This window comes from Teleopsis dalmanni, chromosome 2 (assembly GCF_002237135.1).
Source record: "Teleopsis dalmanni isolate 2A chromosome 2, ASM223713v2, whole genome shotgun sequence".
In the NCBI taxonomy this organism is placed as follows: domain Eukaryota; kingdom Metazoa; phylum Arthropoda; class Insecta; order Diptera; family Diopsidae; genus Teleopsis; species Teleopsis dalmanni.
The window spans coordinates 31,476,177-31,491,217 of record NC_051847.1 but is presented as its reverse complement, the minus strand read 5'-3'; the positions used below and the strand labels follow the sequence as shown (position 1 = coordinate 31,491,217).

At 29.6% G+C, this 15,041-nt stretch overlaps 1 protein-coding gene across 3 annotated transcripts in view; it reads right to left on the bottom strand.

Moving 5' to 3' along the window:
* The window catches only part of LOC119677760 (phospholipase D2), a 30,679-nt gene extending 18,112 nt beyond the window's left edge, over positions 1 to 12,567 (bottom strand). Inside the window, exon 1 of one of the 3 annotated variants that reach the window (XM_038089249.1) lies at positions 12,484 to 12,567. In XM_038089249.1, coding sequence (XP_037945177.1) covers positions 12,484 to 12,499 — 16 coding nt within the window. In that variant the 5' untranslated portion in view covers positions 12,500 to 12,567. Of the gene's footprint in view, positions 1 to 897; positions 1,063 to 9,203; positions 9,665 to 12,483 lie in introns of those variants that run through there. The other 2 variants (XM_038089250.1, XM_038089248.1) reach the window with 2 other exon arrangements.
* Positions 12,568 to 15,041: the final 2,474 nt, after the last annotated feature.

The window sequence follows — 15,041 nt, the reverse complement described above, 5'->3', positions numbered from 1 at the left end:
CTAATATGTTATCAAAATAAAGAGTACCAAGTTCAAATCATGAAATGGAGAATCCGAGAAAAGGTCAATTTCAAAGATAGAGCTGATTCATAGTCAGAATAAAGTTTTCAAGAATTCCATAAAAAAATGTACTGTGTATTATTTATTTGTTGTTCGACTTGGTAGAGATTCGGAGAGACTTCCGATTACAAATTTATTTTCGCAGTTAACTCAATAAAGTGTGTCAATTTGTAACTCGGCTTGTTAAAGATTTGGAGAGTTTTCCACCACAAATTAATTTTCACAAATAATTAAATAAATTCGTTGCAGTTAAACACACTTCAGAAATAATATTCAAATTAATTGCTTTAAAACAATTTACGTTCCATCTAACAACTATTCACCTTAAGTCCATTAATCGAGTTTAGATGATTTAAATTTCTTCTCACCGATGAACAGTCTGAAAAACTGTCGAAAAAGTTCGTGTCTATTTTTCCTAAAAGCCAAACCTAGGCATAAATAGAGAAATTACTTCTTCCTCTATGCTTTCAAAACATTTACAATAAATATTACTACAAATGCGCGGGGGTGTCTAGAAGGAATTGCAGTAGGCCTTACAGTATTCTCGCGTTCTCTTTTAATGAGTTCCTAAGATCTGGTTCTTTTATATAAAAGCTATGTTAACCGAGAAGTTCCACTGAAAAAAGTACATATTTTACTAGACTGTATTATAAAACAGCACGTCTCTATTATATAGATGATGGGTACCATTGTTATCATATATGAAGTGAGTACATCAGAGTTTCTGAAAAACTCCTTTTTCAATTTTTTTTAATTAATTAAATTATTTATCAAAAAAATTATTACATTTAAATTAAATTAAATTGAATTAATTAGTATTAAATTAAGTTAATTTACCCAAGTCAGCAATTAACTGCGAAATACTTCGACGATGTCGCGGTAATGGTGGACAGCTGTTATCCATTTTTCCCCTTCCAATAAACTTTGGTCTATTTTTTATGATTTTATTATTAGAACGCACATTAAAATATTATTATTGAAAACCAATATTTTTTTTAATTTTATCACATAATTTTTATTGTTGCTTTTATTACCCTTTTAATAATTTTATAACTTATTCACGAGTTCTCACATTGTTAATTTTTTTATCAAATGTTTGCAATTATTTTTATGGGCTTTGTACTTTGGAGGAATATTTCAAACTTAATGAAAATAAACTATATAAATGATTTATATAAATATCTTATAGATAAATAAGAATTATTTACTTTATTAATATGTACTTTTACACCATGCTTTGAGGTGAAAAAGTTGGTTGAATATATTTCTTAGAAGTAATATATATATTAAACTCGTTTATCTTTTTCTTATCTTTTTAAATTAATATATATATATATATATATATATTATAAATAAAAAATTAATTAATTTATATTGAATTACTACTGCACAAAAAAAAATAAGTATTTTTTTTTATTTGAGTATAACTAGCGTTTACCAGTTAATCACAGACGATAACCACTTTAATATTTTTATGGTGCACTTTAAAAAAATTCTATTCTACGAAACATATAAAAAGAATGGGCTTAATTAAAAAAAAATCGTAATTTAGTTTAATCAATTTTAAAAAAATATTTTCAATACTAGTTGGAAACGGATTGATTCGTCATGGAAGATGTCGTAAGGCCAAGGAGACCCACAAACTACTCGAACCAAATGTATAATATGTCTATGATGATATTTTGAAACTAATTAGTAAAACCCCCAATGATATTTTGATGTCTGGAAAAAGTCTGTGATAACAGGAAGTCAATTCTGGAGAGTGTGAAAGATGGAGAAGCAATTTATAGCGGAATTTATTCAATTTAACAACCACTTTCATTAACTCATAACTAATCAATTTGTCTTCAGCTCTTTTACTACTATTTAATGTATTTAGTCCGATGTGAGAAAACCTGACACCCATTTTAAAAGAAACTTATGCAATTAAATTTTCGTTTTAAGTTTTAAGCACTTTTCTGATATATCTAATGTAACAGGTATCTCAAATTACTTTAAGGTTTTTAAAATTAGTTTGAATTGTTTTTTTTTTATGTATTTTTGGAACAAAATAGCTTGATTTTGATTTTGACACTCTCTTAGTGTTTCGTAGTATTCGTGTCGTACGACCACATTTAAGTTCAGCATATTAGTCAATAATAGTTGAATTGCTTTGTTCAGAGTCCCCATAACGGTAAAGATTGTCTCAAATAGGGGACTTATTAAATTATCTAATATAAAAGACTAGTTTTGTGATGATGAAATATTTAATAAGCATTTATTTCTACATTTACGCTGTAGAAATCATATGGGTCTGTCAATAGTATTGTCTCAGATTTATTATCTCAGAATTATTAAGTAATGTGATAATACGTTAGTTCAGTGATGGCGAACCTTTTAACAAACACGTGCCGAGTACAACATATGAATTATTTTATTTAAATTTTTTTCATTCAAACTGAATATTGGTTTAAATGAGTTATTTTAAAAAAAAGGTCGTTATATTTAAATTGTTTCACTTATAACACTTGCCTAATCTTTCTGTTTGGACACGCGTGCCCGTAATAACACAATTACGTGCATACGACATATTTTTCTTTCTTCTTCTTGTAAATTATGCAATTAAAAAAAATAAAATAAAAAAAAAATATTCAACTAAAAAAAACCCTTCGAACGCATAACCAGTAAAACTCCTTCTCTGCTATAAAGAACTTATCCGTCTCCTACACTCATACGCCCTTCCTCTATGGTCTGCAATCAGTTGTTTTTAAATGGAAAAAATCCTTCTTTTTAAGCACAAGGCCTTTAACTTTATACCAACTTTAACATTTACAGGAAACCTTCTATTACGCAACAAGTAACTTCTCACAAGCACCCGGCGGTTTATCACCCGGCTTTATAACCCATCCCGACGTTTCAAGCCCTAACACTCTTTCCTTTGGATTGTTGCTGGCGATGCACCATAAGTTCCCCCAATACCTTACCTAATGCTTCGATGAGAAGCAATCAGTTGCCTCCGTCACCCCCGTTCTTGAACGTGGCTTTCGTTACCCTAGTCATGTCTTTGACCACAAAGACATCTGTGTATTTAGTCTACGACTAACCTACCTCTCATGGTTAGGCATAGCTTCACCTCCCCTACCCGTATACCATACACATACTTTTTGACTCAAATAAACATAAATTTCTAAATATTAAGCCCCTTTATTCTAACTCTCTCTGAGACTGTAGTAAAGTGTCTCATATTGCCATCAGGTGAGTTGGTAGTGAAAAACTTCTCGATTCATTCCTAAGAGGTGGTTTCAATGAGTTGAAATCTTACGCTCCAACCTACCGCACGATACCTACCACCTACCGCGCAAAAAACAAAAACATCACAATATTCTATGCGTGCCACTTGTGGTACATGTGTCAAAGGTTCGCCACCGCAGAGCTAATGTAAAACACAGATATCAGCTTTTTTATTTGATTTCTTGGTAATTAGTAACGCTATTTAATAGTTATGCGTACATTTATTATTTATATATTATATTTTCTTTAATTAAATTTTATATTTCCAGATTTTATTTATTAAAAAAGTATTTTTTTATGAACCTATTTTTTTTTTGTTGATATATTAAAACATAAAACATGTGTTATAGTTTTAAATATTTTAATTTATTTTTTTTATTAAAACATTTTTCTTTTTTATACAAATATCTATTTTATCAATTTATTTAAATGTATGAAATTTTTGAATGTAATAATATATTTATATTATTATTTTATTATTATATAATAATTTATTAACGGGCTAATTTGTCATTTAAATAGATTAAGGGATAGGAATGAACGGTGTTCTGCTCCCAATGGAGTCTTCGATTTCCCTGAAGATGACTATCGCAGGCAGTACAAATATTGGAAAAATGTTTTAATAAAATATAAATGGAGTAGAGCACTGCGACCATGGTTGATCTTTTGTGCTGCAACAGACCCTAACCGAACGGAAGACATTCCGTCTTCCCAATGAAGGCCAGAATGTCGGACGTTGACATTCTGGCCGAATCTTCGATTTCCCTAAAGATAACTATCGAAGGCAGTCCAAATATTGGAAAAGTTTTTAATAAAATATAAATTGTTTTTAAATATAAATAATAAATTATAGTCTTTTTATTTCTATTTAAATGACCAATTAGCGCGCTAATAAATTATTATATTATATTCATATATATTATTTTTAATTTTTTTTTTTACACACAAATGTATTTTTTTTCATATTATTAAAATATAAAACATTTTTTTTTGTCAATTTTCATGCATTTTGGACAATAATTTTTTCCTCTTTTTTTTGTTTTTTTGATCTGTGCGACTTTTACGTATTATGTTTTGGTAAATTTTTTATTTATTTATTTATTAATTTTTTTTTTTTTTTTAAGTCATGTTACACTTTTGTACTTTTTTTTCGGTTTAAAAACTATTGTAGGTCAAGTTAACTTATTTTCAAGTATTTCGTAGTTTTACTGATGAGAATTTAGCAATTTTTTTTAAATAAATTTTAGATTAAATATTTGTGATACAATAAAAAAAATATATATTCACTAATTACGTATGAATATAAGAATTTAAGACAAAAACAAAAAGAAATTTAAATTAATATTTATTTTTGTGAACAAACACGATTGTTAAACTTGCTATCGAGAAATGAAAGAAATACTATTTATTCAAGAAACTGCAACGTTCCACTTTTTTATAAACATTTGCATAAATAAATAATATATATTTTTATGCATAAAAAATTTCACACACAACAATAATTTGCACTTCAGTTTGTTAAATAAAAATAAATATAATTCTAAAATACACCAGAAACAGCAGAACTCTACTAACACAAATAACAACAAAAACAAGAGCAATGGCAATGGCAAAGGCAGCGGCAGCGGCAGCGATGGAGCAATGTAACAGCGTATGTAGTTAAAATTATAACGGAAAAGTCAAAGTAATAATGTAAATACACGCGGTAGCAGCACCGACGCACTCGCTTACAACAACAATTCGTAACAATTTAAAAAGTTCATAACAACAACAACAACAACAGTAGTAGTAGTAACTAATGAGCACAACGCACTTATTGACTTTTTATATGCCTTTACGCTTATATGCCTATATATTCTATACCACGACGAACCGCACGCCAAGAAGCTACTCTTATTAATAATATTAACTAAAATTTAAAAAATGTTTGCAAGCCATATTGGCAGAAAATAACACACAACACACATAACACAACGGTTTTAATCAAACTACAGCAACAAGCTAAACGGCAAGAATAAACAAAGAACACGATAAAAAGCAATAAAAATACAACAACACAACCAAACCACAACAGCTTAACAACAACAAAAACGTCAATGACAGCAAAAATAACCACGTTAACAGTTCAGCAGCTTATGAATATTCTTTTTACGGCACTGTTGCTTGCTTATTTTGCTTATTTGTTGTTATTGCTTTCATTTGCAAAAGTAATACTACCATACGTACGTACGTAGTTATAAATGATACTCATACCTAAATTGGCAAAATGAAAGAAATGAGAAAGAAATAGTGAAGTGTTAAGAAAATGAAGTCTTCATATTTACTCGTAGCACATATGAAAAACATATGAAGAAGAAGAGCAAGAGCAAGAGAAATAAAACAAAACAAAACAGAAATTGAAAACTAATAAAGATCAAAACAAAACTATCAGCATTTTTCAAAGCAACAACAATTTGTTTATTTTTATTTTTTTTAATAAATAAAATACAACATTAACAATAATAATATAAGCCATCATTATTTATAAACTATTTATTGTGCAAAAATAACAATAACAAGATATGTAAACTAGTTTATTTATTTATTTATCACTAAAAATTCAAGTGTATTTATTTTTAATGAGTTTCGTGACATTCTTTATAGTCGTATATACTGGGTGTTTATTTTATACTCCCGCACTTAACTCCCATACTGTCAAGTAGTGTCTACTGGATACTTACTACATATCTCCAGTATTGTTTAATGATAAATATTGGGTGTTTATGACAAATCTTCAGTACTAATTAGTAGTATATACTGAGTGTTTATTGTATATCTGCTAGAGTTATCTGTACTCTCTAATTGTGTATAACTGCCGTTAATTATATACTTCCCGTAGTATATACTGGGTGTTTATTTTATACTCCCGCACTTTTTTATAACATATTCTAGATATTTACTATATTACTCCCATACTGTTTCGTAGCACATACTGCTTTTATTGACTACTAGGATTCTTAGTAGTATATACTGGGTGTATACCTCCTGTACTGTTTAGTGGTATATATCGAGCAGTGGTGGCTATGCGTCCTCGTGCACAGAGGCCTTGCAAATAGGTACCGACTGTCAATTTACAGCACTTAATGGATATTTTAAACAATTTGGTTTGATATAAGACATTAATCATATGAAAAGTATACCAAACGAAGACATTCTTAAGCATTGTAATGCTTTAGGTACAATTCGGTTTATTGGACTTTATGAGGAACTGCTCCTTTTAAAATCGAACTCACTAGACTCAATCAATGATATAAAGCAACTCATCCGGAATATTAAAGAAAATTATTTAGAGAAAGTATATTCCAATGCTTAAATAGTGCACAGTATCATGCTCACAGTTGCAGTCAGTGTAGCTTCTGCTAAAAGAAACTTCTCAAGTGAAAATTGATTAGGACCTACTTGAGAAGTACGATGAGCCAATATAGACTATTTCTATTTCTATTAATTTTAATTTTTATTAATAGCGAATTTTAAGGAAAATGAGTAAGACTAAAAGTAGAAAAATTCATTTATTTTAAATTGATTAGCAATAAAACTTTCATATATGCTTCGTCGTGTTAGTGAATGTAAATTATTTACTTTTATAATTAGGTAATAAAAGGGGACTCGCAATTCAGAAGTCACCACAGTCCAGAGTTGGTCGAACTCCGCCACTGATACCGGGTGTATATTATATACCTACCATACTTTCCTGTAGTATATGAAAAGATTTTGTTCTACATCTCTCGTACTGTTTAGTTATATATACTAGATGTACTTGTATAGCTCCAGCAATCTTAAGTAGTATTAAGTAGTATACTGGGTCTTTATCATTGATATTATGTACTGAATGGTTACTATAAATCGCCCGTACTCTTTGGTGGTATATACTGGGTGTTTATTTGTATGTGCCCAAACTCTTTAGTAGTATACACTGGGTTTTTACTATACATCTCCCATACTGCTTAGTTGTACATACTTGTCATATTTGAATATCTTTCATACTCTTTAGTAGTGTATTGTATTTATTAATATTATTAAGTTAATATAGTAAATACGGGATATTTATTGTATGCCTTTATACTTTTCTGTAATATATATTGAGTTTTTATTGTATATCTTCCGCAGTCTTTTGTTATGTATACTGGGTACGTATTGTATAGCTTCCGTTCTATGTTATTAAGTAGTATTCACTAATTTATTACTGTAGATTAAGTTAAAATAATATATGAATTGTGATTATAATATATTACATCCATTGCAATAAAATATTTTGTTTAAACTATCACTGATTGACTATCTATTAAATTCTTAAATTCTACTTAAGACTTTTTAAGCAGATATAAAAAATCACCTATTCCAGTCAGAAAAGCAAAGTCACTTTTCATCTGCCTACTGCAGAAATATTAAACTAATTCCTGTTAACGGATAGCAAATTGTGATCATATGTACATTTTCTTTTGTAATTAGGAGGAGCAGGATTGTATCGAGTAGATATTATGTCTCACTACTTTGTCAGCATACTCACTCCACCTCTATATTCATGTCCACAGGAACCCAAACCTGTGTTACCTTGAAAGTGGCACCTGAATTGATTAATTGCTTATATTCGCTAGCTATCTTGGACAAGATGCAGACCACTGAAATAGTTTTAATAACTGCCCGGGGCTGCCAGTGAGAATATAGTTTTCCTCTTTCGGTAAATTCATGTTCACGGCAAAAGAGGAACGGTTCTCAAGATGGCGGAAACTTCTTTCTGATACATTGAAGTACAGTTACAGAAGTGATGGGATTTATATATGCATAGGTCTACGCATTAAATTCCAACTTCTACTGGTTTATTCATGTTTGAGTCCTCAGCAAAAATCGATTTCTTATCTAATATTGTGATAAAGCCTACTTTCTAATGTCCGTTCATGAGAGATTAGCATAAGGCGCTACCTTTCTTGATCTCACTTGTAGGAGATCAGCGCAATTGCCACCTTTCTTTGTGTTGTGATCAACCCCGTTTTCCAATGTCCACTGGTATGAGATGGGCGCAAATCGCTACCTTTTTTTGTGTTGTAATCAATCCCTCTTCTCAATGTACACTTGTAGTAGATCGGTGCAAATTGCTACCTTTCTTTGTGTTGTAGTCACTCCCACTGCCCAGTGTCCTATCCTGTGAGATCTGGTACAAAGTTACTTTAATCTTACTTTAATCTTTCTCTTATTAATTTTTCTGCGAACTTCTAAGAAGTTTCAGCATAGAGTTTAATGAAAAAAAAATACATATATAAAGAACATTAACTGCGAAACAAGCTTGTGATGTGTTTCTGGGGAATTTGATATTAACACATGAGAATATCATTATTAAAATATCAGCAAAAAGAAAGTTTTACATATTAATTATTCAGAACAAAGCAAAAAAAAACTGCTTATTCCACTTATAATCGTATTCATGATTAATGAGATTGACTCATTTTGTACGTAAACCCAACAGGAAAAGAATGTACCCAGAATATACTATCACAAATGTATGTTGAGAACAAAAAACTGCTCAGATGTTTAAACATAGTCTGCAATGCCGAAAAGGTCAAGGTGACATCAGACAGATAATTTCCACTTCAAATACCATTTACGGAATTACTTATGGTAAGGTGTATAGAAAGACAATTTCTTATAGATAAGAGTTTACTGAAGTTAAAAGAAACGAAAAAGAAATCGCATTTCTACCGTAGAGTAGTAGGAAATACTATTTCATATTGCAAAACGGCACGATTATGGCAAAGGTGATAGATAAAACACTTTTACAGATACAGATACAGATACATTTTAAACTAAAACAATAAAACTCAAGTTTAGTTAAGACTTACGTAAATTCATTGAAACTTTAATTGTAAAATGATGTGAAATGCTGCACCAATACGCACATTAATTGTTCACTATTGTATCTTTAATTTGTTGGTAGTTGTTGATTTAAAGATGCGTACGTATTTATATCTGCAAGATACTCATATAAACGGTAAAGTTTACGGATACGCTTGCGCAAAACAATTAACGCCTTCTTTTTTATTATTATAAATAATAATTAGTAACTAATTGCAAAACAACACATTATTGGAGCATTTATATTATGAACTTTGTGTGAGTTGCTTTGTGTATATAATAACTATATACTGTATTTGTATCTCACATGGAAGAATGTATATATTGAATAACGAAAACAATTAAACTGACTCACAGCATAAAACCAACAACCGAGACACTAATTTCGACTTGGAAGCTCAACTAACGTTTCGCGTTATGGAACTACACGGCACCGGACAGGTTTGCCTCTATGGGCAAGCGATGAGATACTAAATTCATAAATATGCGAAAGACTGATCTCCGCCAAAGAGAAAGAGCAAGGCGTTTATGTGTTATGATTAGTTATGTTTGAGAGTTCCACAAAGTGATAGTAAATTGAATCGAACCACCACATTCTAACCTGTTGTGAGATATTTGACGCGGCTAAACAAAATAGCTTTATGAGATACAGAGATCTTTGCCGCTTCTTAATGGAAAAAGTCTCATATACGTAGTAAATATCGTTAGATCTCAGATTTAAATTTATGCATGAATTGAAAAAAATATACTTTTTCCTTAACTGATTTTTATAATTTAAAAAATTTAAAATAATGTAGATTGTGCTTCTTTTGAAAGCTTTTATCAACGCCTACATTCGCAATAACAAAATAATCAAACCAAAAACAAAAAGTATCTTTACAATTAAATATGCGAAAAAGTAATATATTTTATACAGCATGTAAGTAATTTAATTTTAAACTGTTAATTGTTTATTTACTTAATTTAATTATAAATAAAAATTAAAAAAAAGCACGTTCCCTAGCCAAAGACTAACAAAATGTTTATAGTAACATTTGGTTTCCCACATTTCACGTGCGTTAAATATAAAAAATACTCGTACTATAATTTGCATATATATATAATTTAAAAACAAATTAACTAATTATATATTATATTTTTATACAAACAGTTTTTATCACGTTTCGTCATATGTCTCAATTTTAATCGTGACTAAAGTGCAATCGCACCCAGACGTCTTCAAGTGTCGTCATCAAGCTTAATATAATATATTTGCTTAATGCATTGTTTTATTTCCTTCTCTTTCTTAACTCTCATCAATAGATGTCTACTCATTCTCATGCTACTATACCAGAGAACAGAGTAAGTTTTCAGTGGAAAGTCTACAAAGTGCTGTAGAATTGTTGCCAACACAAAAAACTGAACTTAGCTTAAAAGAATATTATAAGCTAAAGCATCACATCAGTTATAAATTAACTAATTTTTTTTTAATTCTAAGTTTAATTATCTATCTAAAAAAGATCTAGTATTAGGAACAATGTAATTAACAATTTAAACTTGAGAGAATTTGACTAAATAGTGTTATGTATTATTGATCTGGACTTTAGGGTACGGATGAGTACAAAGATATGATATGGCAAATGAAATAACTGCACAAAGGTGAGAAACATCCTCAGCAAAGTAATATATATTGAGTTCATTAAAAGGTGCTCAAAAGTAATACCACAATCCTCATGAATGATGATAGGATTACCATTATTTATAATATCTACCTATTCTGGTCATAAAGTCTACAGCTAACCCGTCTCCCCGGACTTGAGCCATAAGCTCAAATCTTCCACCCACCGTCCTTCCCCCAATACCATTTCAATGCTTTTTACGTTACTTAAACCTAGACTTCTAGGTACTAAGCCTCATTATCTTAATGCTGCTCATTAATTAGTGGAATAAAGTTACCCACACTGCCATCCGCTTCAGTGGTGGAAATCTTCTACATTTTTTTCCTAAAAGCTAGTTTTAGTAGGTTAAAATCTCACATGGTGGGTATGTAGTATTAAAATAAAATCGAAACAGATTTACGAGAAAGATAAGCCCTCTCCTTTATTGTTAAGTGGAAACTGAGTTTAAAATGTGTATGTAAATATTATTAATAATTGCGTAAAAGTCTGGACTATTATAGATTTTTAAAGACCCACGCAATTAAAATTTTTAAATACAAATTAAATAATTATCAACGAAAACATTTTTATTATGCTTAGATTTCATTTTCCTTTACATTAACATTGCTAATTAATGTTAGATAATATTATATATATGAGTACATATAGAGTGGGAGTGTTGATGTCGGCGTTTTGAGTTAACACATTGATAAATATACTCTTATCAGTAATTGCACACGATTTTTTATAGAAATAAAAATAAAAAGTACCCTTTGAAATGAGTCAGCGATATGTCTAAAATGTTTGCGACACTAAAGTGTTAAAACCATAACATTTTATCATTTGTTTATATAAGATTTTTACATATCTTCCAAGATAACTGTGATATGAAAGTGGAATTCACATATTAGGATCAGTTTAAATAATTAAGACAATACGTGCCAGTAAAAGCTTATGTGTGTTTAAATATAAATTTTCGCCTTATAAACCCACTATCAAATGGACTCTAGGTTCATCCGAATGAAAATTAATATAATAATAAACATCGTTGTATTGAATTTTAATTTTTTTTTTGTCAAATGTGACTTGTCTTGACGCAAAAAAGCTTTTAGAAGAGTTCAAATAGAAATGAAAAGACAACAACAAAAATTTTTAGTTAATTTATTAAAATTTGACTGAGCATACAACGGTTTTTAGAGTATTGCAAAGTACTCATCATCTGTGATCATAGGATTGTTTAATTTTTTTTTAATTAATTTATAGTCTGTATATAATTTGTTGGACTGCAAGTGTCAGGCTTGTGTTTCTGATACTCTATTAGATTATATTTGACTTGAATTATAATTATTTATACAATTTAACATGACTAAGATATATAAGGTATTACAACACATTAAGTTAGAAATATATAAATAAATTCTATGGAAATAATACATAAAATAACATATTTTCCAAATTCTAAATTTAAACCCATATCTTTAACTCGATTGAGTAATATTTATACAAATTTCTATCGTTTGATTTGCTGATAACAGCAAATCTCTTACTGTTAAGAAAATAAAAAAATGTTCTTTATAATATCATAAATTTCACTTAAATGTAAATTAAAAATTCAAATATTTTAACTTACAACGACCACGTGACATGCTCCACACGGCGTATGATTAATTTTAATTATTCCAAAAAGGCACACCAGAACTCAGTCGAAATAATTACACTAACTTCCCGAGCGTACGTACAACATAGAACTGAGTGTGATAAGTCGCATATGTGCATGAAGTGCCATAGAAATCATAACAAAATATAAAAAAAATATTACTAAAAATGCAAAAACAAAAATAAATAAAAAAAATCACACAAAACATTGCGAAACCTGCTGCAAAACATTCTCAAACAAACTCATTTAAAAATAGATAAAAATTATAGATAAAAACCAATGGTCGGGAGTGGAGAGGGACAGGTGGAATAATATATTCTGACAACGTCGTTATCACTGTGACGTAGTATCATTACTGTGATTGCTACAGCAATTATATATTTTCTTTAATGGTTCATACGCGGGCAATAAGTGCATTGTTTTAGGTAAGGATTTTCAAGTACAAAATTTAGAAGTCTTTGGATTTAACAAAGTTGTTCATTTATCTCTTTAATTCTACTTCTTCTTCTTCGTGTCCGTTTCCATTCGTGGGGTATAGGGTCGCGCCTATCTTTTTAATTACCTTCATTGGATCTTTTCCGACCTCTCTTATATAAAAATTAATTAATGTATATTTGTACTTATTATTTACTTCATTATTATTTACTATAATAATATATCATAACTCGTGTGTCTTCACTAAATTGTACAGGACATACAATGTCCTGAAAAGATTATTGTAATATGAGACTGCTAAATGCAAGAGATTAAAACAAATTATCTGATTCTTAGATACTTTTCTGGTAAGTTACAATGATCAGTCACTATAACGAACCAACCAACTACTCCTATACTACTAATAATCATATTCTGTATACCAAGGTTAATGACATAATGCTACATTGACTCAGAAATATTGCTTAGAAAACTATAACCAACGAACATATCGTATTCCACAAAAAAATCAATACAGTTAAGACTAAACCAACATTGTTGGTGTATTTAATTTAACAGATATTTTGTACTTACCGATTATCAATCCGACTGTCAAAAAAATAAGGTCCTAAGGACCTGCTCCATCTATTAGTCGAAGCTAGAAAATCACAGAAAAAACTCTTTTCCACCACTTCTACAATAAGAGTTGAAGGAATGTGCAGTTTCTTTGCTTGGGTTCCTGTAGACAGTGTCCTTAAAGATTTGCAATTAGTCTAAATATATTGACTCGGACACTGTTATTAAATTTTCAAGAACTTGTTGATTAAGGTTTTATTGATCTAGAAATTACACATGTTTAAATTATTGCCAAGCAGAAAAAAGTGTAAATGCCCATTTTGACTTTATGCAGGGAATTTCGATAAGCTAATAGCGGTGACATCGTGTGTATAAATAGCGGCAGGGTATCACAACTTTTGACTTTTCACTCAAAACATTTCTTCATGTACGTATAATCTATGAAGTTTAATAATAGTAATAGTAATAACCATTTAAGGGTCTTTCTTCTAGTGGTGTTCAGGGCACGACAGACATCGACCTTCACCACTTCTCGCTACTTCAGTGATCGATACCAATGGAACCGCATGTATAGAAGCACCAGAACTGCTAGGAAGGCATGCTTTTTCATACTTCTCAGTGTCTCTGTATGTAGGACCGATTTAAACCAATTTTGTAAGAATAAATAAAAAAAAAGACAAACTACTAACCATGATTATAATCCATTAAGAATAGGAAATTGAGATATTAATATTAGGCTTAATATTTAGAAAACTGAATTCATATTCAGTCGTGTTGGTATGGATGAAAAAATCGAATAGAAAAAGTATGATGCTCAATGCAAGCTGTAATTTAATCACTTCCCTGGATGATTACGAAATCTTGCTTTTGATTTACACAACCAGATAATAACTTCCTTCACTTTTTCAAAATTTCATTGTGACTAAATCCAGCTCATCCTCTTAACCATTCTGCTGACTTTAGGTATTCAAAATTAAAGAAACGTGGTTATATCAGCTAATTAAAATGAAGAAGACATTGTGGTGGGCTATAAGGAGAGCAGAATGTAAGGAGAATGCAATAAGGAGGTTGTGGCCATTCCTCAATCTCGACGTCCAAGTGCAGTTCGCTACTCTCCAAAGAGATTTTACAAGCAGATCTCCACGGGTTACAATAACAACAATTATTTCACTATATTAATTTTATTTTATTTTCATATTTCTTAAATTTCTTTTCACATTAGTATTAATTCATTTTAAACTTAAAACTAAAAAAGGTTTTCTTTTTCACACTGTCACACATTTAATGGGTTTGTAAGTTTCAAAAATTTAACAGCTTAAAAAAATCTGTACATAATAAATATACATAAATACAATATAATAAAATATAATAAAAAATATTAATTACATGCTAACAATATACGTCGTCGTTATATTGTATATGTATAAGTTTACACCCGGCTAAAAATGTTATTAAAAATAGATTTCTCACTGTTTTTTATATTATATATATAATTTAATATTATGCTTAATAAAGTTGTAATTTGCATTGTGTTATTATAT